The 26,279-nt window shown below is 45.1% G+C and overlaps 1 protein-coding gene and 1 long non-coding RNA gene across 4 annotated transcripts in view; both read right to left on the bottom strand.

The window, feature by feature from the left end:
* Positions 1-12,131: 12,131 nt before the first annotated feature.
* Positions 12,132-26,279, bottom strand: part of ccbe1 (collagen and calcium binding EGF domains 1) — a 128,071-nt gene continuing 113,923 nt past the window's right edge. For all 3 annotated transcript variants that reach the window (XM_064977342.1, XM_064977341.1, XM_064977343.1), the window contains 2 exons: positions 22,251-22,286; positions 12,132-13,252 (listed from right to left, as the gene is read on the bottom strand). In XM_064977342.1, the coding sequence (XP_064833414.1) occupies positions 12,839-13,252; positions 22,251-22,286 (450 nt within the window). In that variant the 3' untranslated portion in view covers positions 12,132-12,838. The remainder of the gene's footprint in view (positions 13,253-22,250; positions 22,287-26,279) is intronic.
* On the bottom strand, positions 20,811-22,238 carry LOC135548091 (uncharacterized). Its single transcript, XR_010456772.1, has 2 exons — positions 21,512-22,238; positions 20,811-21,418 (listed from the first exon to the last, which is right to left on the bottom strand). It is a non-coding gene; the product is annotated as an uncharacterized LOC135548091 (long non-coding RNA).

Raw genomic sequence — 26,279 nt, 5'->3', positions numbered from 1 at the left:
TGGGTCTTGACAAAAAAAAAATATGTGTGGATATGCCATCTTGATATATAGCCCTGAAATGTAGCACATATTTCATACCACAGTGGAATTCATGAGATAACAAACTTACATTCAATTTTGACAGAACAAGATATTCTGTTTGAGATAATATTTATGTAGTTTTTCCATAGTGTTTGGGGTTAACAGCGAGTCATTGTTGGCAGCTCTAGAAGGTTTTGAACAAACCATTGTTTAATCCCTCAGGACTAATTATAACCTCAGCGTGAAATTAAAAAAATATGCCGAAACAGGCAAAAATAAAAAATGTAATGTAAGATTAAAGCTGCAATCTGGGATTAGGTTACATTTTCCGAGCCCAATCCCCCAAATAGCAGAGGTGATGTTTCATTACGAATCCCAGAATGTAGCTTTAACCATTGTTCCAACTCCATCTGTTAGAAGATTTGTTCTTTCCTCAGTCTACTGGAGGTGAGGAATTGGGCCATTGGAGTTACTGTAGTTGATTTATGATCTTCAGATGGTGAAATTAGACTGCATTCTTCCACTAATGGACACACACTTAGCCCGGCAGTCGCCTACTCACTCAGTAGGTCTATGTTCTGCCAGTGATGGAATATTACATGTTTGGAGTCTATGATCTATGAAGTGCTCGGGAGCCTCACCTGGTGTGACGGGTTTAGAATAAAGTGTTAAAATTGGTATAAATGCCAGTGTTTATAGTAAAAGAGCAATTTGTGTGATGTATTGGATCACTGTCATTCCTCAGAAATGTATGACAATTGTATGAGTTAGAGGTGTGTCCCAAATGACACCTCATTTACTGTAATCAACCCATAGGACTCTAGGCAAAAGTAGTGCACTATGTAGGGAACGAGGTGTCATTAGGGATACAGTGTTGGCCTCCACCTGGTAGGTCTAATCATAGGAACACACTGTCTATCTGCACTTCTAATGTAGGAACATTGTGTTTAAGAGAATCTACCAACTCTGAACTTGTCTTTGATGTAAAATACTGTGCTCTCCTTGTGGCCTGAGGACATGCCATTACTATGGATATATATATATATATATTGTACTATAGTATACTGCGGTCTAAATACTAGTATATTAATACTACAGTATGTACTGTATTGTGTTTATGCAGACATGACTAGTATACTATGACTGTAGTATACTGTTTTTTCAGACCTTACTGGTTGTATTCACTAGTGGTTTGCGGATATGACTAATATATATAAATAACAACTGCCGACCAGGGTTAGCTAAAATGGCACAACTACCAGACTACACCAGTTACTGTTTAATGAGGGGAACACCTCAACCAAGACAAGTTGTGACAGTCCACCTATTGAGTTGGATCAACAGTTCTGAGCAATACAACAGGCCAAACACCTTAGATTTTTTTTTTTAAATATCACAAGTCTAAAACATCTAAACATTATACAAGTTCTAGACCCATTAAAGGGAAACGTTATGAGGCAGATAAAGAACAAGCAAAGTTTATTAAAAGCTTAAAGGATTAGATTTGCTTGTTTAACAAACATTAACAAGACTACACCAAAATGACTACAATGTTACTGTCACAAGAACGCTTTCTGAAATAGTGCTTTCACAGAAACTCAGGGCTTTCACAGAGACTCAGGGCTTTCACAGAGACTCAGGGCTTTCACAGAGACTCAGGGCTTTCACAGAGACTCAGGGCTTTCACAGAAACTCAGGGCTTTCACAGAAACTCAGGGCTTTCACAGAGAATCAGGGCTTTCACAGAGACTCAGGGCTTTCGCAGAGACTCAGGGCTTTCACAGAGACTCAGCTGCCCAAGCGAACATGATGACTAAAAACAGTGACAAACAATACCGTACTACTCATAGTAGAAAGTAACAGTTGACCAATGCATTTACATATACTTTAAAAAACTAAATTACTTTAAAAAGACAGTCACCTTATTGGGAGTGCTGCCAATAAATGGCCTGGACCTCAAACCAGCAAAGTCTCTCCAAACAAACCAACTGAAAACAAAAGATGGTGGAATTAGACTGCAATGTAAAGCCATTGTAGTTGCTTTACATAATTAACATCCTGAACGTTGTCACATGAATAAACTCACCGCTGGTCAAACACAATCAAAATGCATTTATAAAGCTCCTTTTACATCAGCTGTTGTCACAAAGTGCTTTACAGAAACCCAGCCTAAAACCCCAGAGAACAAGCAAGGCAGATGTAGAAGCTGTGACTAGAACTCCCTAGAAAGGCTGGAACGTAGGAAGAAATCTATATCAGGCTCTGAGGGGTTGCCAGTCCTCTTCCGGCTAAACACATAGCATTCAGAACAATCAACCACACCCCAAACATTTATTCAAGACACCATGTGTCCAAATGGTTCCTTGCAAAGAAAACCAACAACAACAACAACAACAACAACAACAACAACAACGACAACGACAACAACAACAACAACAACAACAACAACAACAACACTGTACAGTCTATACCCACAAAGGACCTTCCAGGTACAAATATCACATCTGAACATGACTAAGGGGTGCTTTAATACATTTCCTGCATCTCCTCCTCTAATAAGGGTGCCCAGGGAAACAATGAGCCAAAACTTTGGTTCCTAGCCTGTCTCACAATATTCTTCAGTTTCAAGACAAACTGAGGTTTAGGTGAGGGTTATGGTGAGGTGAGGGTTATGTCCTCTATGGTGATGTCATCTACTGTGGGACACCAGTTAAAGAGTAGGCGGAGGCAGAGATGCAGTTCAGTTTAACAGTCTATATAGATGCAGTTCAGTTTAACAGTCTATATAGATGCAGTTCAGTTTAACAGTCTATATAGATACAGTCCAGTTTAACAGTCTATATAGATACAGTCCAGTTTAAGAGTCTTTATAGATTCAGTTCAGTTTAAGAGACTTTATAGATTCAGTCCAGTTTAACAGTCTACATAGATGCAGTTAAGTTTAACAGTCTATATAGATACAGTCCAGTTTAAGAGTCTTTATAGATTCAGTCCAGTTTAAGAGACTTTATAGATTCAGTTCAGTTTAACAGTCTACATAGATGCAGTTCAGTTTAACAGTCTTTATAGATTCAGTTCAGTTTAAGAGACTTTATAGATTCAGTTCAGTTTAAGAGACTTTATAGATTCAGTCCAGTTTAACAGTCTATATAGATACAGTCCAGTTTAAGAGTATTTATAGATTCAGTTCAGTTTAAGAGACTTTATAGATTCAGTTCAGTTTAACAGTCTACATAGATGCAGTTCAGTTTAACAGTCTTTATAGATTCAGTTCAGTTTAAGAGACTTTATAGATTCAGTTCAGTTTAACAGTCTACATAGATGCAGTTCAGTTTAACAGCCTACATAGATTCAGTTCAGTTTAAGAGACTTTATAGATTCAGTTCAGTTTAACAGTCTACATAGATGCAGTTCAGTTTAACAGTCTTTATAGATTCAGTTCAGTTTAAGAGACTTTATAGATTCAGTTCAGTTTAACAGTCTACATAGATGCAGTTCAGTTTAACAGTCTTTATAGATTCTGTTCAGTTTAAGAGACTTTATAGATTCAGTTCAGTTTAAGAGACTTTATAGATTCAGTCCAGTTTAACAGTCTACATAGATGCAGTCCAGTTTAAGAGTCTTTATAGATTCAGTTCAGTTTAAGAGACTTTATAGTTTGTTTAAAAATACATCTTGTTCAGGCTAGGGTCCTTTATTCAGAATTTCCGCCTGACTGATGTGTCAAAAGTAAACGACCTGTTACTCAGGCCCAGAAGCCAGGATATGGATATAATTGGTAGAATTGGAAACACTTTGAAGTTTCTAAAAAATGTTAAAATAATGTCTGAGACTATAAGAGAATTGATATGGCAGGCGAATATCCAAAGAAAAAACAACCGTAATCTTTTTTTGTTTGTTGAGGTCCCAGGCTCTTAACATAGAAAGCTATGGGTCCTATGTAATTACAGCTCCCAGATTACAATTCCTATGGCTTCTGCTAGATGTCAGTCTTTAATCAAGGTTTCAGGCTTGTTTCTTCAAAAACGAGCAAGAATTTGTAGTTTTGGTGAAGAGACCACCGGAACAATAGCATTTTGGTGTGCGAGGAAGAGGGCGCGCGCTTATAATTTTACTTTCCTATTGAACATACTTTCCGTATGAAATATTATAGTTTATTTACATTTAAAAATACCTGAAGATTAAATAGAAATGTCGTTTGATTGGTTTGGATGACGTTTAGCGGTAGCGTTTTGTCTTTTTTTGTCTGCATGTTGAATGAGTGGATTACTGAAATCGATGGCGCCAACTAAACTTTTCTAGACTTTTTTTGGATATAAAGAAGGTTTTTATCTAACAAATGACCATTCTTGTTGTAGCTGGGACCCTTGGGATTGCTAACAGAGGAAGATTTTCAAAAGTAAGTGATTCATTTAATCTCTATTTGTGATTTTAGGAAGCCTGTACTGGGGGAGCCGTCCTCAGACAATCACATGGTATGCTTTTGCTGTAAAGCATATTGTACATCAGAAAACAAAGTTAGATTAACAAGAATGTAAGCTTTTAAATTATATAAGATACTTATATGTTCATGCATGTTTAATATTACGATTATTTACTTGAATTGTGCACCCTCCAATTTCACCGGATGTTGTCGACAGGTGTCCCGCTAGCTAGCCTATCCCTATTAAGTCTTTATAGGTTCAGTTTAAGAGTCTTTATAGGTTCAGGTAATGGAGATGATACATGGCAGGGAATGACAGATGTTGAGACTCATCTGATAACGACCGTTGGTGGAAGAAGGTGAGGACCAAGATGCGGCGTGGTAAATGTTCATCATTATTTTAATAAACTGAACACTAAATACAACAAGGAACAAAAGAAACAACCGAAACAGCTCCGTCAGATGCAAAACACACTAAACAGAAAATAACTACCCACAACCCATAGCGGGAAAACAGGCTGCCTAAGTATGGTTCTCAATCAGAGACAACGATTGACAGCTCCCTCTGATTGGGAACCATACCAGGCCAAAACCAGAAATACAAAACATAGAACAAAAACACCCTAGTCACACCCTGGCCTAACCAAAATAGAGAATAAAAAGCCTCTCTATGGCCAGGGCACGACACATCTTGAATTGAGACTTGGCTTTGTATGCAGTATGGTTGATCTAAAAGGAGACAAAGATGCAAATAAAAACAGCAATGAACATACATAATTAATTGTGGTTAAAGGCAATCAATGACAATATCAGCCCTTTATGGTAGAGTGGCCAGACAGAAGTCACTCCTCAGTAAAAGTCATGAAACCTCGCTTGGACTCTCAGTCCACAAGAAACAGGATTCTCTGGTCTGATGAAACCAAGATTGAACTCTTTGGCCTGAATGCCAAGCGTCACATCTGGAGGAAACCTGTCACCTTCCCTACAGTGAAGCTTGGTGGTGGCAGCATCATCCTGTGAGGATGTTTTTCAGCAGCAGGGACTGGGAGACTAGTCAGGATAGAGGGAAAGATCAACGGAGAAAAGTACAGAGAGAGATCCTTGATGAAAACCTGCTCCAGAACACTCAGGACCGCAGCCTGGGGCGAAGGTTCACTTTCCAACAGGACAACAACCCTAAGCACACAGCCAAGACAAACGTAGGAGTGGCTTCGGGACAAGTCTCTGAATGTCCTTGAGTGGCTCAGTAAGCCAGGTCGGGGCTATAATTGCTGAAAAAGGTGCTTCAACAAAGTACTGACTAAAAGATCTGAATACTTAGGTAAATGTGATACTTCAGTTGTTTTTTGTCTTTATACCATTTGCAAAAATGTCTAAAACCTGTTTTTGCTTTGACATTATGGGGTATTGTGTGTAGATTGATAAGAAGAAGAAAACAACAACAATTTCATCCATTTTAGAATGAGACTGTAACGTATCAACACGTGGACACGGTGTGAATACTCTCTGAATGGATACTAGTGAATCCAAGATGAACTGCCAGGTGGTGGCCGGTCTGAATACTTTCTGAATGGATACTAGTGAATCCAAGATGAACTGCCAGGTGGTGGCAGGTGTGAGTACTCTCTGAATGGATACTAGTGAATCCAAGATGAACTGCCAGGTGGTGGCAGGTGTGAGTACTCTCTGAATGGATACTAGTGAATCCAAGATGAACTGCCAGGTGGTGGCAGGTGTGAATACATTCTGAATGGATACTAGTGAATCTAAGATGAACTGCCAGGTTGTGGCAGGTGTGCCCTCTATATACAGTTGAAGTCGGAAGTTTACATACACCTTAGACAAATACATTAAAACTCAGTTTTTTCACAATTCCTGACATTTAATCCTATTAAAAATTAGGTCAGTTTAGGATCACCACTTTATTTTAAAAATGTGAAATGTCAGAATAATAGTAGAGAGAATGATTTATTTCAGCTTTTATTTCTTTCATCACATTCCCAGTGGGTCAGAAGTTGACATACACTCAATTAATATTTGTAAGCATTGCCTTTAAATGGTTTAACTTGGGTCAAACATTTTGGGTAGCCTTCCACAAGCTTCCCACAATAAGTTGGGTGAATTTTGGCCCATTCCTCCTGACAGAGCTGGTGTAACTGAGTCAGATTTTTAGGTCTCCTTGCTCGCACATGCTTTTTCAGTTTTGCCCACAAATTGTCTATAGGATTGAGGTCAGGGCTTTGTGATGGCCACTCCAATACCTTGACTTTGTTGTCCTTAAGCCATTTTGCAACAACTTTGGAAGCATGCTTGGGGTCATTGTCCATTTGGAAGACCCATTTGAGACCAAGCTTAACTTCCTGTCTGATGTCTTGAGATGTTGCTTCAATATGCTCACAGATCACTGCACCTGTACATAGCCCATCTGTAAACAGCCCATCTATCTACCTACCTCATCCCCATACTGTATTTATTTATTTATCTTGCTCCTTTGCACCCCAGTATCTCTACTTGCACATTCATCTTCTGCACATCTACCATTCCCATGTTTAATTGCTATATTGTAATTACTTCACCACCATGGCCTATTTATTGCCTTAACTCCCTTATCTTACCTCATTTGCACACTTTTTGTTTTCTTTTGTTCTACTGTACTGTTTGTTTATTCCATGTGTAACTCTGTGTTGTTGTATGTGTCGTCGAATTGCTACGCTTTATCTTGGCCAGGTCGCAGTTGCAAATGAGAACTTGTTCTCAACCTGCCTACCTGGTTAAATAAAGGTGAAATAAAAAAACATATATATATCCACATAATTTCCCTGCCTCATGACGCCATCTATTTTGTGAAGTGCACCAGTCCCTCCTGCAGCAAAGCACCCCCACAACATGATGCTGCCACCCCGTGCTTCACGGTTGGGATGGTGTTCTTCGGCTTGCAAGCCTCCCCCTTTTTCCTCCTAGCATAACGATGGTCATTATGGCCGAACAGTTCTATTTTTGTTTCATTAGATCAGAGGACATTTTTCCAAAAACTATGATCTTTGTCCCCGTGTGCAGTTGCAAACCGTAGTCTGGCTTTTTTATGGCGGTTTTGAAGCAGTGGCTTTTTCCTTGTTTTCCTTGCTGAGTGGCCTTTCAGGTTATGTCGATATAGGACTTGTTTTTACTGTGGATATAGATACTTTTGTACCTGTTTCCTCCAGCATCTTCACAAGGTCCTTTGCTGTTCTGGGATTGATTTGCAATTTTCGCACCAAAGTACGTTCATCTCTAGCAGACAGAACGCATCTCCTTCCAGAGTGGTATTTTTTTTTTTTTTACCTTTATTTAACCAGGCAAGTGAGTTAAGAACACATTCTTATTTTCAATGACGGCCTGGGAACAGTGGGTTAACTGCCTGTTCAGTGGCAGAACGACAGATTTGTACCTTGTCAGCTCGGGGGTTTGAACTCACAACCTTCCGGTTACTAGTCCAACGCTCTAACCACTAGGCTACCCTGCCGCCCCGTATGATGGCTGCTTGGTCCCATGGTGTTTATACTGCGTACTATTGTTTGTACAGATGAACGTGGTACCATCAGACGTTTGGAAATTGCTCCCAAGGAAGAACCAGACTTGTGGAGGTCTGTTCTATTCTCCTAGTAAACCTCTGCTCTATCCTCCTACAGTAGAAAACCTCTGTTCTATCCTCCTAGTAAACATCTGCTCTATCCTCCTACAGTAGTAAACCTCTGTTCTATCCTCCTAGTAAACCTCTGTTCTATCCTCCTACAGTAGTAAACCTCTGTTCTATCCTCCTACAGTAGTAAACCTCTGTTCTATCCTCCTACAGTAGTAAACCTCTGTTCTATCCTCCTACAGTAGTAAACCTCTGTTCTATCCTCCTACAGTAGTAAACCTTTGTTCTGTCCTCCTACAGTAGTAAACCTTTGTTCTGTCCTTCTAGTAAACCTCTGCTCTATCCTCCTACAGTAGTAAACCTCTGTTCTATCCTCCTACAGTAGTAAACCTCTGTTCTATCCTCCTAGTAAATCTCTGTTCTATCCTCCTAGTAAACCTCTGTTCTATCCTCCTACAGTAGTAAACCTCTGTTCTATCCTCCTACAGTAGTAAACCTCTTCTATCCTCCTAGTAAACCTCTGCTCTATCCTCCTACAGTAGTAGACCTCTGCTCTATCCTCCAACAGTAGTAAACCTCTGTTCTATCCTCCTACAGTAGTAAACCTCTGTTCTATCCTCCTACAGTAGTAAACCTCTGTTCTATCCTCCTACAGTAGTAAACCTCTGTTCTATCCTCCTAGTAAACCTCTGTTCTATCCTCCTACAGTAGTAAACCTCTGTTCTATCCTCCTAGTAAACCTCTGTTCTATCCTCCTACAGTAGTAAACCTCTGTTCTATCCTCCTACAGTAGTAAACCTCTGTTCTATCCTCCTACAGTAGTAAACCTCTGTTCTATCCTCCTAGTAAACCTCTGTTCTATCCTCCTACAGTAGTAAACCTCTGTTCTATCCTCCTACAGTAGTAAACCTCTGTTCTATCCTCCTACAGTAGTAAACCTCTGCTCTATCCTCCTACAGTAGTAAACCTCTGCTCTATCCTCCTACAGTAGTAAACCTCTGCTCTATCCTCCTACAGTAGTAAACATCTGTTCTATCCTCCTACAGTAGTAAACCTCTGTTCTATCCTCCTACAGTAGTAAACATCTGTTCTATCCTCCTACAGTAGTAAACCTCTGTTCTATCCTCCTAGTAAACCTCTGTTCTATCCTCCTACAGTAGTAAACATCTGTTCTATCCTCCTACAGTAGTAAACCTCTGTTCTATCCTCCTAGTAAACCTCTGTTATATCCTCCTACAGTAGTAAACCTCTGCTCTATCCTCCTACAGTAGTAAACCTCTGCTCTATCCTCCTACAGTAGTAAACCTCTGCTCTATCCTCCTACAGTAGTAAACCTCTGCTCTATCCTCCTACAGTAGTAAACCTCTGCTCTATCCTCCTACAGTAGTAAACATCTGTTCTATCCTCCTACAGTAGTAAACCTCTGTTCTATCCTCCTACAGTAGTAAACATCTGTTCTATCCTCCTACAGTAGTAAACCTCTGTTCTATCCTCCTAGTAAACCTCTGTTCTATCCTCCTACAGTAGTAAACATCTGTTCTATCCTCCTACAGTAGTAAACCTCTGTTCTATCCTCCTAGTAAACCTCTGTTATATCCTCCTACAGTAGTAAACCTCTGCTCTATCCTCCTACAGTAGTAAACCTCTGTTCTATCCTCCTAGTAAACCTCTGTTCTATCCTCCTACAGTAGTAAACATCTGTTCTATCCTCCTACAGTAGTAAACCTCTGTTCTATCCTCCTAGTAAACCTCTGTTATATCCTCCTACAGTAGTAAACATCTGTTCTATCCTCCTACAGTAGTAAACCTCTGTTCTATCCTCCTAGTAAACCTCTGCTCTATCCTCCTACAGTAGTAAACCTCTGTTCTATCCTCCTACAGTAGTAAACCTCTGTTCTATCCTCCTACAGTAGTAAACATCTGTTCTATCCTCCTACAGTAGTAAACCTCTGTTCTATCCTCCTAGTAAACCTCTGCTCTATCCTCCTACAGTAGTAAACCTCTGTTCTATCCTCCTACAGTAGTAAACCTCTGTTCTATCCTCCTACAGTAGTAAACATCTGTTCTATCCTCCTACAGTAGTAAACCTCTGTTCTATCCTCCTAGTAAACCTCTGTTCTATCCTCCTACAGTAGTAAACATCTGTTCTATCCTCCTACAGTAGTAAACCTCTGTTCTATCCTCCTAGTAAACCTCTGTTCTATCCTCCGAGTAAACCTCTGTTCTGTCTACCTCCAGAAGAGAAGTCTGAAGAGAGAGGGAGAGAGACGAGGAAGAGTGGAACAGGGATTCGAAGGTTATCCTCATCACACCCCATCTCTCCCCCTCCCCTTTTCTCCATCTCCCCCTCCTCTCTTTCTCTCTGTTCTATCCTCCTACAGTAGTAAACATCTGTTCTATCCTCCTACAGTAGTAAACCTCTGTTCTATCCTCCTAGTAAACCTCTGTTCTATCCTCCTACAGTAGTAAACCTCTGTTCTATCCTCCTACAGTAGTAAACCTCTGTTCTATCCTCCTAGTAAACCTCTGTTCTATCCTCCGAGTAAACCTCTGTTCTGTCTACCTCCAGAAGAGAAGTCTGAAGAGAGAGGGAGAGAGACGAGGAAGAGTGGAACAGGGATTCGAAGGTTATCCTCATCACACCCCATCTCTCCCCCTCCCCTTTTCTCCATCTCCCCCTCCTCTCTTTCTCTCTCTCCCTCCTTTCTCAGTCTCTCCACCCTCTCGCTCTGTCTCTCTCTCTCTCCACCCCCTCTCTCTCCACCCTCCCTCTCTCTCTCCACCCCCTCTCTCTCTCTCTACCCCCCTCCCTCTCCACCCCCTCTCCCTCTCCACCCCTCTCTCTCTCCACCCTCTCTCTCTCCACCCCCCTCTCTCTCTCCATCTCCTCTCGCTCTCTACCCCCCTCTCTCTCCACCCCCTCTATCTCTCCAACCCCCCCTCTTTCTCTCCACCCCCTCTCTCTCCACCCCTCTCTCTCCACCCCTCTCCACCCCCTCTCCCTCTCCACCCCCTCTCTCTCCACCCCCTCTATCTCCCAACCCCCTCTCTCTCTCCACCCCCTCTCCACCCCTCTCCCCCTTTCTCTCAACCCCCTCTACCTCTCCACCCCTCTCCTCTCCACTCCATCTCCCTCTCCACCCCCTCTCTCTCCACCCCTCTCCCCTCCTCTCTCTCTCTCCCACCCCTCTCTCCCACCCCTCTCTCCACCCCCCTCTCTCTCTCTCTCCACCCCTCTCCCTCTCCCCCTCTCTCCACCCCCTCTCCCTCTCCACCCCTCTCCCTCTCCACCCCTCTCCCTCTCCACCCCCCCTCTCTCCACCCCTCTCTCTCCACCCTCCCTCTCTCTCTCCACCCCCTCTCTCTCTCTCTCTACCCCCCTCCCTCTCCACCCCTCTCCCTCTCCACCCCTCTCTCTCTCCACCCTCTCTCTCTCCACCCCCCTCTCTCCATCTCCTCTCGCTCTCTACCCCCCTCTCCACCACCCCCTCTATCTCTCCAACCCCCCTCTTTCTCTCCACCCCTCTCTCTCTCCACCCCTCTCTCTCCCACCCCCTCTCTCCACCCCCCTCTCCACCCCCTCTCCCTCTCCACCCCCCTCTCTCTCCACCCCCTCTATCTCTCCAACCCCTCTCTCTCTCTCCACCCCCTCTCCACCCCTCTCCCCCTTTCTCTCAACCCCCTCTACCTCTCCACCCCTCTCTCTCTCTCTCCACTCCATCTCCCTCTCCACCCCCCTCTCTCTCCACCCCTCTCCCCCTCTCCTCTCTCTCTCCACCCCTCTCTCTCCACCCCTCTCTCCACCCCCTCTCTCTCTCTCCACCCCTCTCCCTCTCCCCTCTCTCCACCCCTCTCCTCTCCACCCTCTCCCTCTCCACCCCTCTCCCTCTCCACCCCCTCTCTCTCCACCCCCCTCTCTCTCCACCCTCTCTCTCTACCCCCCCTCTCCACCCCCCCTCTCCCTCCACCCCCTCTCCACCCCCCTCTCTCTACCTCAAGCCGAGCCAGTCTTATCTCTTACTGCTCCAGCCATGACATAAGTAAAAACAGATGGAATACATGTTTCTGTTATTACTGCATTTATTTTCCATTTTCTTTACATGTGCGATTTATGTTTGAATTGTAAAATGCCCCCTTTTGACCACATAAGCCGAGACTTGGATCTGCTCAAATATAATATGGTGCCACTTAAAAACACTGGAATATTCCATTTCTTGAAAAGTTGCTCAATCCCTCTCCAGTGGTACTCTCCATGACCTTTCTTCTTCTTTCTGTCAAGGACCATTCTCCTGGAGGCTCGGCAGCCATAGCAACCACTTGGCTTTGGAGGAGTGTTACACACTTACTTAGCAGCCATAGCAACCAGAAACAATCCTTGGCTCCTGTTGCTGAGGCACCGAACAAACAAAGCTGTGGTGATTAGGAGCAAAGAAATCGAATGACATATTCTATCTATGATTTAGGGGTAGGACGAATTGGATGTGTCTATAACAGGGTGGAAACTACGTTTAAGTAAAAATTAGACCATTTGAGACATTCAAATTTAAATAAAATGTATCAGGAGTGAAATGCTGTTGAGCTAAGAAGACATTCAAGACCATAACTCTAATACAAAAAAATGTACTAAAATATACATTTACAATCCTATTTATAATATAAAAATAGAGATTCTATGAAAGAAAAAAAATACATTTTGACTTTTGAGTGACTAAGCAGTTCAATAAAAAATACTTTGATATTAATATTTACAAACAAACACTGAAAATCTGTCTCATTCAAAGCGTCCAATCCAAGTCTGAGTCTGTTGTTGAGGCTCGCATGGGCTTCCTCTTCCTGTTCCTGTCCTCTTCCTTCCTGCGTGGTTTGTAGTCTTCTCCAGAGTTGCCCCTGGCAACGTTTTGTGTTTTGTAATCCTTTGGTTTGTCTTCTCCAGAGCCCATGTCCAACAGGATATCTTGGTTCTCCCTCCAGTTGTCAGGCGATTGGCTGTCCCTCCAGCTCTCTGGGCCAACCATGGGGACCTCCCTCCCAGGTGACTGGTTGTCCCTCCATGTATCTGGGACCCCCATAGGGAACTCCTCTCCAGGAGACTGCATGAGTCTGCCGAACACCTTGCTCTGTAGCTCAACGATATCGTTACGGATGTCAGCCATCAACAGCAGCAGGAAGTCAAAGGATCCGGGAGGGCCCTAGGTTGAGTAATCAAAAGAGGATATTGATAACATATCACTGTCATTCACAGCTGTGGTCAATTCCATTTCAGTCGAGTAAGTTCCCGGAAGCAAACTATGCATTCCAATTGTCCATGTGGAATTGAAATGTCTGTTTACTTCCCGAATCGACTGAAATGAATTGGAACTGCTGTTAGTGTGTTCTATAGGATCACACCTCATCTCAAAGGTTTTTACTTATTTCTTGTCAAGGCGGGGTGGATGACTGTTGTCATTAATCTGGTGCTTTGATTTCACTCTGATGAGATAAGAGACTGGGCGTTTGTTCCTTGACCTCTGAACCTTCTGGGTTCACCGTGGCAAAACTGTACCTCTCGCCAACCCTCCCTCCATGCCCTCCTCCCCACCTCCACCTCTCTATTCTCTCTCCATCCCCTCATCCCTACCTCCACCTCTCTATACTCCCTCCACCTCTCTATTCTCCCTCCATCCCCTCCTCCCTACCTCCACCTCTATTCTCCCTCCATCACCTTCTCACTACCTCCACCACTCTATTCTCCCGCCATCCCCTCCTCACTACCTCCACCTCTCTATTCTCCCTCCATCACCTTCTCACTACCTCCACCTCTCTATTCTCCCGCCATCCACTCCTCACTACCTCCACCTCTCTATGCTCCCTCCATCCCCTCCTCCCTCCCTCCATCCCCACCTCACACCCTCCACCTCTCTATTCTCCCTCCATTACCTCCTCACTACCTCAACTTCTCTATTCTCCCTCCCTCCCTCCTTCCATCACCTTCTCACTACCTCCACCTCTCTTCCCCCACCATCACCTCCTCCCACCCTCATCCCCTCACTACCTCCACCTCTCTATTCTCCCTCCATCCCCTCCTCCCTCCCTCCATCCATCCCCTCCTCACTACCTCCACCTCTCTATTCTCCCTCCATCCCCTCCTCCCTCCCTCCATCCCCTCCTCCCTACCTCCACCTCTCTATTCTCCCTCCATCCCCTCCTCCCTCCTCCCCCATCCCCTCCTCACTACCTCCACCTCTCTTCTCCCTCCATCCCCTCCTCCCTACCTCCACCTCTCTATTCTCCCTCCATCCCCTCCTCACTACCTCCACCTCTCTTCTCCCGCCATCACCACCTCACTACCTCCACCTCTATTCTCCCTCCATCCCCTCCTCCCTCCATCCCCTCCTCACTACCTCCACCTCTCTATTCTCCCTCCTCCCTCCCTCCATCCCCTCCTCACTACCTCCACCTCTCTATTCTCCCTCCATCCCCTCCTCCCTCCCTCCCTCCCTCCATCCCCTCCTCACTACCTCCACCTCTCTATTCTCCCTCCATCCCCTCCTCCCTCCATCCCCTCCTCCCTACCTCCACCTCTCTATTCTCCCGCCATCCCCTCCTCCCTCCCTCCATCCCCTCCTCACTACCTCCACCTCTCTTCTCCCGCCATCACCACCTCACTACCTCCACCTCTCTATTCTCCCTCCATCACCTCCTCACTACCTCCACCTCTCTCTTCTCCCTCCATCACCTCCTCACTACCTCCACCTCTCTTCTCCCGCCATCACCACCTCACTACCTCCACCTCTCTATGCTCCCTCCATCCCCTCCTCCCTCCCTCCATCCCCACCTCACACCCTCCACCTCTCTATTCTCCCTCCATTACCTCCTCACTACCTCAACTTCTCTATTCTCCCTCCCTCCCTCCTTCCATCACCTTCTCACTACCTCCACCTCTCTTCCCCCACCATCACCTCCTCACACCCTCCATCCCCTCCTCCCACCCTCATCCCCTCACTACCTCCACCTCTCTATTCTCCCTCCATCCCCTCCTCCCTCCCTCCATCCCCTCCTCCACCTCTCTATTCTCCCTCCATCCCCTCCTCCCTCCCTCCATCCCCTCCTCACTACCTCCACCTCTCTATTCTCCCGCCATCCCCTCCTCCCTCCCTCCATCCCCTCCTCACTACCTCCACCTCTATTCTCCCTCCATCCCCTCCTCCCTCCCTCCATCACCTCCTCACTACCTCCACCTCTCTTCTCCCTCCATCCCCTCCTCCCTACCTCCACCTCTCTATTCTCCCTCCATCCCCTCCTCACTACCTCCACCTCTCTTCTCCCGCCATCACCACCTCACTACCTCCACCTCTCTATTCTCCCTCCATCCCCTCCTCCCTCCATCCCCTCCTCACTACCTCCACCTCTCTATTCTCCCTCCTCCCTCCCTCCATCCCCTCCTCACTACCTCCACCTCTCTATTCTCCCTCCATCCCCTCCTCCCTCCCTCCCTCCATCCCCTCCTCACTACCTCCACCTCTCTATTCTCCCTCCATCCCCTCCTCCCTCCATCCCCTCCTCCCTACCTCCACCTCTCTATTCTCCCGCCATCCCCTCCTCCCTCCCTCCATCCCCTCCTCACTACCTCCACCTCTCTTCTCCCGCCATCACCACCTCACTACCTCCACCTCTCTATTCTCCCTCCATCACCTCCTCACTACCTCCACCTCTCTCTTCTCCCTCCATCACCTCCTCACTACCTCCACCTCTCTTCTCCCGCCATCACCACCTCCACCTCTCTATTCTCCCTCCATCCCCTCCTCCCTCCTTCCATCCCCTCCTCACTACCTCCACCTCTCTTCTCCCTCCATCCCCTCCTCCCTCCCTCCATCCCCTCCTCACTACCTCCACCTCTATTCTCCCTCCATCACCTCCTCACTACCTCCACCTCTCTCTTCTCCCTCCATCACCTCCTCACTACTTCCACCTCTCTATTCTCCCTCCATCCCCTCCTCCCTCCTTCCATCCCCTCCTCACTACCTCCACCTCTCTTCTCCCTCCATCCCCTCCTCCATCCCCTCCATCCCCTCCTCACTATCTCCACCTCTATTCTCCCTCCATCACCTCCTCACTACCTCCACCTCTCTATTCTCCCTCCATCACCTCCTCACTACCTCCATCCCCTCCTCACTACCTCCATCCCCTCCTCACTACCTCCACCTCTCTATTCTCCCTCCATCACCTCCTCCCTCCCTCCCTCCATCACCTCCTCACTACCTCCACCTCTCTATTCTCCCTCCATCACCTCCTCACTACCTCCACCTCTCTATTCTCCCTCCATCACCTCCTCACTACCTTCACATCTCTATTCTCCCTCCATCACCTCCTCACTACCTTCACATCTCTATTCTCCCTCCATCACCCCCCCCCCCCCTCCTCCCTCCATCCCCTCTCCATCCCCTCTCCATCCCCTCCTCCCTCCCTCCCTCCATCCCCTCTCCATCCCCTCCTCCCTCCCTCCCTCACTACCTCCACCTCTATTCTCCCGCCATCACCTCCTCACTACCTCCACCTCTCTATTCTCCCTCCATCACCTCCTCGCTCCATGATCTGACCTCTGATGTGTGTCTTGGAATCCAGCATTCAAAATCCAAAACATCCTGGAAAAGTTCATGTGAAAGACGTGTAGGGATGGCCTCTACCCTCTCTCTTCTCGCTACCTCTCTGACATCATTGATGATCGTCTACACGCACCACCTCTGAAATATGGATCTCAACACTGACAGAGAACAGCCTGGAGAGCTTTGGTCACGCAGCAGGGAATCTGTAACATCACAACTCCGTTGGAGACTGAGTGTACAAAACATTAGGAACACCGCCCTAATATTGAGTTGCACTCCATTTTGCCCTCAGAACAGCTTCAAGTCGTCTGGGCGTGGACTCTACAAGGTGTCCAAAGCCTTCCACAGGGATGTTGGCCCATGTTGAATCCAGTGATTCCCACAGTTGTGTCAAGTTGGTTAGATGTCCTTTGGTTGGTGGACCATTCTTGATGCACACAGGAAAGGGTTGACCACCAGCATCTCGGAGTGCTATCAAACTTGTATGGCTCACTTAAGGATCAGACCCTTTTTTAAAAATGTTCTCCTAAAACAACATACCTAAATCTAACTGCCTGTAGCTCAGACCCTGAAGCAATGATATGCGTATTCTTGATACCATTTGAAAGGAAACACTTTGAAGTTTGTGGAAATGTGAAATTAATGTTGGAGAATGTAACAGAACAGAGGGCGGACACCCTCTCACAACCCGATGGAGCTGGGTGGACGGTGGCCAGGTAGAGGTCTAATTGTAACAGGAACCCCTGGCAGTTTGCAGCCCTCCCGTCGTACTCCTGGGGCAAGGAGAGACGAATCCCACTGGGTTCAGACGGGAAAGGGGCGCTCAGGGGAGACCCCGGTTGTGCTGTTGGAGGCGCCGGAAGAACTCCCCATCTCTCTCAGCGGTCCATTGTCTGGACAACGTAGTCCATGGTGGTGCCAAGCTCCTGGACGCGCTCCTCCACTCCTATGGCCGTTTCCTGCTGACTCCATAGTTCGGGTCGGTGATGCTGTAAAGGTGTTTAACTGGTGGCAGAGAAGTCAGACGCAGGAGAGAAATAACTGTGTTTCCAACGGAGCAGTTTTCTTTTACAAAAAACCCACCGGAAAACATAAAAATAATAATCCATGGGTAACAACCCGACGCACACCAGTACAGACATACACTCACAATAAACAATCACCTATGTAATGGTTTTCCTCCTCTTCGTCTGAAGAGGAGAGGCGAGAAGGATCGGAGGACCAATATGCGGCGTGGTAAGTGTCCATGGTTTTTTATTAAAACACAAACTGAACACTCCATACAAAACAATGAACGTAACGTGAATAACGAAAACAGTACCGTGTGGTGTAAAACACAGACACAATCACCCACAAAACAACAGTGAAACCCAGGCTACCTAAGTATGATTCTCAATCAGAGACAACTAACGACACCTGCCTCTGATTGAGAACCATATTAGGCCGAACACAGAAAAGCAACCGAGACACACAAAACATAGAATGCCCACCCAACTCACGTCCTGACCAACTAAAACAAACAATAAACACAATAACTAGGGTCAGAACGTGACAGTATCCCCCCCTCCCAAGGTGCAGACTCCGACCGCAAAACCTGAACCTATAGGGGAGGGTCTGGGTGGGCATCTGTCCGCGGTGGCGGCTCTGGCTCTGGACGTGGACCCCACTCCACCATAGTCTTAGTCCGCCTCTGTGGTCTCCTAGGAACGGCGACCCATTCCGCCGACCCTGACCTGGGAACCCTAAACAACAGGCCCACCGGACTGAGGGACACCTCTGGACTTAAGGAGTAGCTCAGGACTGAGAGATAGCTCAGGCTGGTTGACGGCTCTGGCAGTTCCCGGCTGACTGACGGCTCTGGCAGATTCTGGCTGACTGGCGGCTCTGGCGGCTCCACGCTGACTGGCGGCTCTGGCGGCTCCACGCTGACTGGCGGCTCTGGCGGCTCCACGCTGACTGGCGGCTCTGGCGGCTCCACGCTGACTGGCGGCTCTGGCGGCTCCACGCTGACTGGCGGCTCTGGCGGCTCCACGCTGACAGACGGGAGACTCTAGCAGCTCTGGACAGACGGGAGACTCTAGCAGCTCTGGACAGACGGGAGACTCTAGCAGCTCTGGACAGACGGGAGACTCTAGCAGCTCTGGACAGACGGGAGACTCTAGCAGCTCTGGACAGACGGGAGACTCTAGCAGCTCTGGACAGACGGGAGACTCTAGCAGCTCTGGACAGACGGGAGACTCTAGCAGCTCTGGACAGACGGGAGACTCTAGCAGCTCTGGACAGACGGGAGACTCTAGCAGCTCTGGACAGACGGGAGACTCTAGCAGCTCTGGACAGACGGGAGACTCTAGCAGCTCTGGACAGACGGGAGACTCTAGCAGCTCTGGACAGACGGGAGACTCTAGCAGCTCTGGACAGACGGGAGACTCTAGCAGCTCTGGACAGACGGGAGACTCTAGCAGCTCTGGACAGACGGGAGACTCTATCTACCTGTATTGATGGGACGGAGAGACAGCCTGGTGCGGGGTGCCGGCACTGGTGGTTCCGGGCTGGGGACACACACCTCAGGACAAATGCCTTGCATACTACGCCAAATCAACAGCTCTCTCTCTCTTCACTCTCCTCCAATTCTATTAACAACTCCCCGAGTGTCTCCTCATCTCCCATCCATTCACTCTCCTCCAATCTGTCCAATATCTCCTTGACCCTCTCAGACTCAGCCCTCAGCTTCGCCGACAGCTCCAAGTCCCCCCCTCCCAATACATTTTTGGGGCTGCCTCTCGGTCTTCCTTGCCAGTCGCGTTCCCTCGTATCGGTGGCTCCTCTCTCCGGCTGCCTCTGCTCTCCTCAATGCCTCCACCTGTTCCCATGGTAGGCAATCCCTACCAGCCTGGATCTCCTCCCATGTGTAGCAACCCTTGCCATCCAAAACATCATCCAATGTCCAGGAATCCTGACATTTCTGCTGCTGCTGCTTCTTCTGCTGCTTTTGCTACTGCTGCTGCTTCTTCTGCTGCTTCTCCTACTGCTGCTGCTGTTGCTGCTCCTGCTGCTCCTTGGGACGGCGACACTCCCCTGGCTTTGCCCAGGGTCCTCTCCCGTCGAGGATTTCCTCCCACATCCAGGAGTCTTGTGTCTTTGCCCGCTGTTGCTGCTCATTACCACGCCGCTTGGTCCTTGTTTGGTGGGTGATTCTGTAATGGTTTTCCTCCTCTTCGTCCGAGGAGGAGAGGCGAGAAGGATCAGAGGACCAATATGCGGCGTGGTAAGTGTCCATGGTTTTTTATTAAAACACAAACTGAACACTCCATACAAAACAATAAACGTAATGTGAATAACAAAAACCGAAAACAGTACCGTGTGGTGTAAAACACAGCACGGCAACAATCACCCACAAAACAACAGTGAAACCCAGGCTACCTAAGTATGATTCTCAATCAGAGACAACTAACGACACCTGCCTCTGATTGAGAACCATACTAGGCCGAACACAGATAAACAACCTAGACACACAAAACATAGAATGCCCACCCAACTCACGTCCTGACCAACTAAAACAAACAATAAACACAATAACTAGGGTCAGAATGTGACAACCGACAAGGACATGGGGGGGGGACAGAGGGTTAAATACACAACATGTAATTGACAAAACCAATGGAAAATGAAAAGTGGATCAGCGATGGCTAGAAGGTCGGTGACCTCGACCGCCGAACACCGTCCGAACAAGGAGAGGGAAAACTTTCGGCGAAAGTGGTGACAGTACACAGTGACATGACTTCCTGAAACAGGAGGTAAAAAAATGTATAACATTGTTTCCCAATATTAACATTCAAATGTATCAAAATATAAGATCATACACAGAGAATGTGATCAATATTTATAGTAATATACATACAATCAATTTTTTGAGCACTGCAGCAATATACAGACAGGTGAGAGAAAAAATCTGGCTGCTGCTCATTTTGTACAAGCTGGATTTCCTATTAGTTCTCTGTGATACATTGGAATAGAAATGGTCAAGATGTCACGCAGGGGAAGGGACATTGAGAGGAAACTTCTTCAAAGGGAATCTTTCTGGATCCACAGGCTCAACACACTTGGCCTTAACGAGGAGTTTGACTTGAAACCATTTTTATAGTTTCAATACGTCTAAATTATTTAAAAAAAAACCCTCCTAATTGAATATTGTATGTGTGTATATTTGTAACGACTTTCTTCCTGGGAAGGAGAGGCGGACCAAAACGCAGCGTGGTTGAAGTTCATGGTTCTTTAATAAGAGACACTTAACATGAACAAACTACAAAACAATAAACGTGGCAAAACCGAAACAGCCCTATCTGGTGCAGAAAACACAAAGACAGGAAACTACCACCCACAAATCCCAACACAAAACAGGCTACCTAAATATGGTTCCCAATCAGAGACAATGACTAACACATGCCTCTGATTGAGAACCATATCAGGCCAAACATAGAAATAGACAAACTAGACACACAACATAGAATGCCCACCCAGCTCACATCCTGACCAATACTAAAACAAGGAAAACACAAAAGAACTATGGTCAGAGCGTGACAATATTACTATAAATATTGATCACATTCTCTGTGAATGATCATATATTTTGATACATTGAATGTTAATATTGTGAAATTATGTTACACATATTTTACCTCCTGTTTTAGGAAGTGATGTCACTGAATACTGCCCCTAAAAATATATATATCGCACCTTCCACCCGCACCTGGGATATGGATACCTGATGAAGACCTAAGGGTCAAAAACGTTGTAAATAAATATCACCTGGGAGCATGAGAGGCAGTGTGCAGCTTTTTCCTTTCTGTTATTCACTTAAAAGTTTACCTCAGCATCTCGGAGTGCTATCAAACTTGTATGGCTCGATCGTGCTTCGACCCCTGGTATCATATAAAACGTACATAAGATGTGTAGAAATGCAGGAAATTAGCTTTGAAATGGCTAAATGTTCTCTCCGCCAACAAGCGGGGTGTGAACAGTTTGGGGTTGCAATGGATTGCTAGGTGGAGGTTTGTTACTTCACTGATAAATGCCAATAATCCATCCGGAACTTTGCCACCTGGGAATTTTGTGTGACCAGTCCGTCTCATATAGTACACCATGCAGGGTGGTTGAAGGGAGACAGAAGAGAAGAGAGAGAGAGAGAGTTCCCACAAGAATAGTAAACAAACAAACATTTGACTAACTGGGGTACATTTTGTTGGTCCCCATGAGGTCAAATGCTATTTCTCAGTGGGTTTAGAGGTAAAGTTAGAATTCGTGTTAGGGTTAGAATTCATGTTAGGAGCTATGGTTAGGTTTAGGGTTAAGGTTCGGGTAAGTGTACGGGTTAGGGTTAGGGGCTATGGAAAAAAGGATTTTGGATGGGACTGAATGAATAGTGTGTCCCCACAAAAGTAGCCGTACAAGACTGTGTGTGTGTGTGTGTGTGTGTGTGTGTGTGTGTGTGTGTGTGTGTGTGTGTGTGTGTGTGTCATGGTGCATAACAGTATATCACTGACTGGTATATTGTAGGGTAGTTGAATAAAGACAGAAGAGGGGCATCTAAAACAGAGTCTTGACTTACAGGAGGTCCAGAAGGTCCAGCAGCCCCCGTCTCCCCCTAGAGAAACAAAACCAATATTGTGTTAAGATGAGTTACAGCTACAGAGCAATCAGTCAGGAGAAGACAACACTGACTGTCTTCTCCATATACTGTCATTACCACACGGGAGATGAAAGTTCATTTTGAATGAAGTTCAAAAACCTTGTTAAATCCAGATGCTTACTTTATTGTCGGTAAATTAGAGCAAAGAAACAGATTAATATCTTTCAGTCTGTAGCAGTATTGTACCATAGTAATAACCTGGGCAAGACATACTGAACAAAAGCAACAATTTCATTGATTTGACTGAGTTACAGTTCATTTGAGGAAATCAGTCAATCAAAATAAATTAAATTAGTTCCTAATCTATGAATTTCACATGACTGGGAATACAGATATGCACGTTGGTCAAAAAAAAAATGGGCCTGAGGATCTCGCCACAGTAGTTTTGTGCATTCAAATTGGCATTGATAAAAATGCAACTGTGTCCATAGCTTATGTGTGCCCATACCATAACCCCACCATGGGGCACTCAAATCAAATCAATTTATATAGCGCTTCGTACATCAGCTGATATCTCAAAGTGCAGTACAGAAACCCCACCTAAAACCCCCAAACAGCAAGCAATGCAGGTGTAGAAGCACAGTGGCTAGGAAAAACTCCCTAGAAAGGCCAAAACCTAGGAAGAAACCTAGAGAGGAACCAGGCTGTGTGGCACTCTGTTCACAACATTGACATCAGCAAATAGATCACCCACACAACGCCATAGACGTGGTCTGCGGTTGTGAGGCCAGTTAAACGTACTGCCAAATTGTCTAAAACAACGTTGGAGGCGGCTTATGGTAGAGAAATTAACATTACGTTCTCTGGCAACAGCTCTGGTGGACATTCCTGCAGTCAGCACGCCAATTGCACGCTCCCACAAAACTTGAGACATCTGTGGCATTGTGTTGTGAGACAAAACTGCACATTCTAGAGTGGCCTTTTATTGTCCCCAGCACAAAGTGCACCTGTGTAATGATCATGTTGTTTAGTCAGCTTCCTGATATGCCACACCTGTCAGGTGTATGGATTATCTTGGCAAAGGAGAAATGTTCACCAACAGGGATGTAAACAAATATGCGCACAAAATTTGAAAGAAATGTCTTTTTGTTGTGCGTATGAACAATTTCAGGGATCTTTTATTTCATCTCATGAAACACAGGACCAACAATTTACATGTTGCATTAATATTTTTGTTCAGTGTAGCTATTCAGACCATTTAAGTTGGGGGTCATAGAAGCCAAAACTGTCAATGGTTGTGTAAACATTGTTTTGCAAAAAACCCATGAAAAATATCCTCTTAACTTGCATCACAGCCGTTGTGTCAAATGCATTGTACATCAATGTGCAACCGGAGTATGTACGGGCCAAATAATGTAGCATTAGTGTAGGAATAGCATATTAATAACCTGGGCAGTACAGACACAGCTATCCAGCCCATTAAAGCCATGTGATAGAGGAGGATAGGCATTGTGCTGTGTGGCCTGGATGGAGCCGATATGGACCTGACTACTGGGATTATTAGCTGAACACGTGTTAGATAGGGGCTGTGTAAATGTTGTACCAGATGGTTTAGATTTTTGATTCGGTAGCCTGACAAGCAGAACGTTCAAATCTTTCATACATCGACGGATACCAAAGTCATGGTGGATCATAAAAGGTTCTGTGACCCGTTATCTAATCAAAGACCTAATACAGAATGGTAACGTACTGGTTGAAATGTAGAACAACGTATCAGTGAACTGTTCCATTAACTATCCATATCTCTGATCTAACCAATCACCTACCCAATATCAGTAAACGGTTCCATTAACTATCCATATCTCTGATCTAACCAATCACCTACCCAATATCAGTAAACGGTTCCATTAACTATCCATATCTCTAATCTAACCAATCACCTACCCAATATCAGTAAACGGTTCCATTAACTATCCATATCTCTAATCTAACCAATCACAGTACCCAATATCAATAAAGTAAACGGTTCCATTAACTATCCATATCTCTAATCTAACCAATCACCTACCCAATATCAGTAAACGGTTCCATTAACTATCCATATCTCTAATCTAACCAATCACCTACCCAATATCAGTAAACGGTTCCATTAACTATCCATATCTCTAATCTAACCAATCACCTACCCAATATCAGTAAACGGTTCCATTAACTATCCATATCTCTAATCTAACCAATCACCTACCCAATATCAGTAAACTGTTCCATACGCTATCCATATCTCTAATCTAACCAATCACCTACCCAATATCAGTAAATCTCTAATTCCAATCACCTACCCAATATCAGTAAACGGTTCTATCCATATCTCTAATCTAACCAATCACCTACCCAATATCAGTAAACGCTTCCATTAGCTATCCATATCTCTAATCTAACCAATCACCTACCCAATATCAGTAAACTGTTCTGTTAGCTATCCATATCTCTAATCTAACCAATCACCTACCCAATATCAGTAAACGGTTCCATACGCTATCCACATCTCTAATCTAACCAATCACCTACCCAATATCAGTAAACGGTTCTATTAGCTATCCACATCTCTAATCTAACCAATCACCTACCCAATATCAGTAAACTGTTCTGTTAGCTATCCATATCTCTAATCTAACCAATCACCTACCCAATATCAGTAAACGGTTCTATTAGCTATCCATATCTCTAATCTAACCAATCACCTACCCAATATCAGTAAACGGTTCTATTATCCATATCTCTAATCTAACCAATCACCTCCAATATCAGTCTCTAATCTCTAATCTAACCAATCACCTACCCAATATCAGTAAACGGTTCCATTAACTATCCATATCTCTAATCTAACCAATCACCTACCCAATATCAGTAAACGGTTCCATACGCTATCCATATCTCTAATCTAACCAATCACCTACCCAATATCAGCTTCTATCCATCCATCTCTAATCTAACCAATCACCTACCCAATATCAGTAAACGGTTCCATTAACTATCCATATCTCTAATCTAACCAATCACCTACCCAATATCAGTAAACGGTTCCATACGCTATCCATATCTCTAATCTAACCAATCACCTACCCAATATCAGTAAACGGTTCCATACGCTATCCATATCTCTAATCTAACCAATCACCTACCCAATATCAGTAAACGGTTCTATTAGCTATCCATATCTCTAATCTAACCAATCACCTACCCAATATCAGTAAACGGTTCTATTAACTATCCATATCTCTAATCTAACCAATCACCTACCCAATATCAGTAAACGGTTCCATACGCTATCCATATCTCTAATCTAACCAATCACCTACAATATCAGTAATCTAACCAATCACCTACCCAATATCAGTAAACGGTTCTATTAGCTATCCACATCTCTAATCTAACCAATCACCTACCCAATATCAGTAAACGGTTCCATACGCTATCCATATCTCTAATCTAACCAATCACCTACCCAATATCAGTAAACGGTTCCATACGCTATCCATATCTCTAATCTAACCAATCACCTACCCAATATCAGTAAACGGTTCCATACGCTATCCATATCTCTAATCTAACCAATCACCTACCCAATATCAGTAAACTGTTCTATTAGCTATCCATATCTCTAATCTAACCAATCACCTACCCAATATCAGTAAACGGTTCCATACGCTATCCACATCTCTAATCTAACCAATCACCTACCCAATATCAGTAAACGGTTCCATTAACCAGTAAATCGATCGCCATATCCACATCTCTAATCTAACCAATCACCTACCCAATATCAGTAAACGGTTCTATTAGCTATCCATATCTCTAATCTAACCAATCACCTACCCAATATCAGTAAACGGTTCTATTAGCTATCCATATCTCTAATCTAACCAATCACCTACCCAATATCAGTAAACGGTTCCATACGCTATCCATATCTCTAATCTAACCAATCACCTACCCAATATCAGTAAA

Source organism: Oncorhynchus masou, chromosome 11 (assembly GCF_036934945.1).
Source record: "Oncorhynchus masou masou isolate Uvic2021 chromosome 11, UVic_Omas_1.1, whole genome shotgun sequence".
Taxonomy (NCBI): Eukaryota; Metazoa; Chordata; class Actinopteri; order Salmoniformes; family Salmonidae; genus Oncorhynchus; species Oncorhynchus masou.
This window is presented reverse-complemented; position numbering and strand designations above follow the sequence as displayed.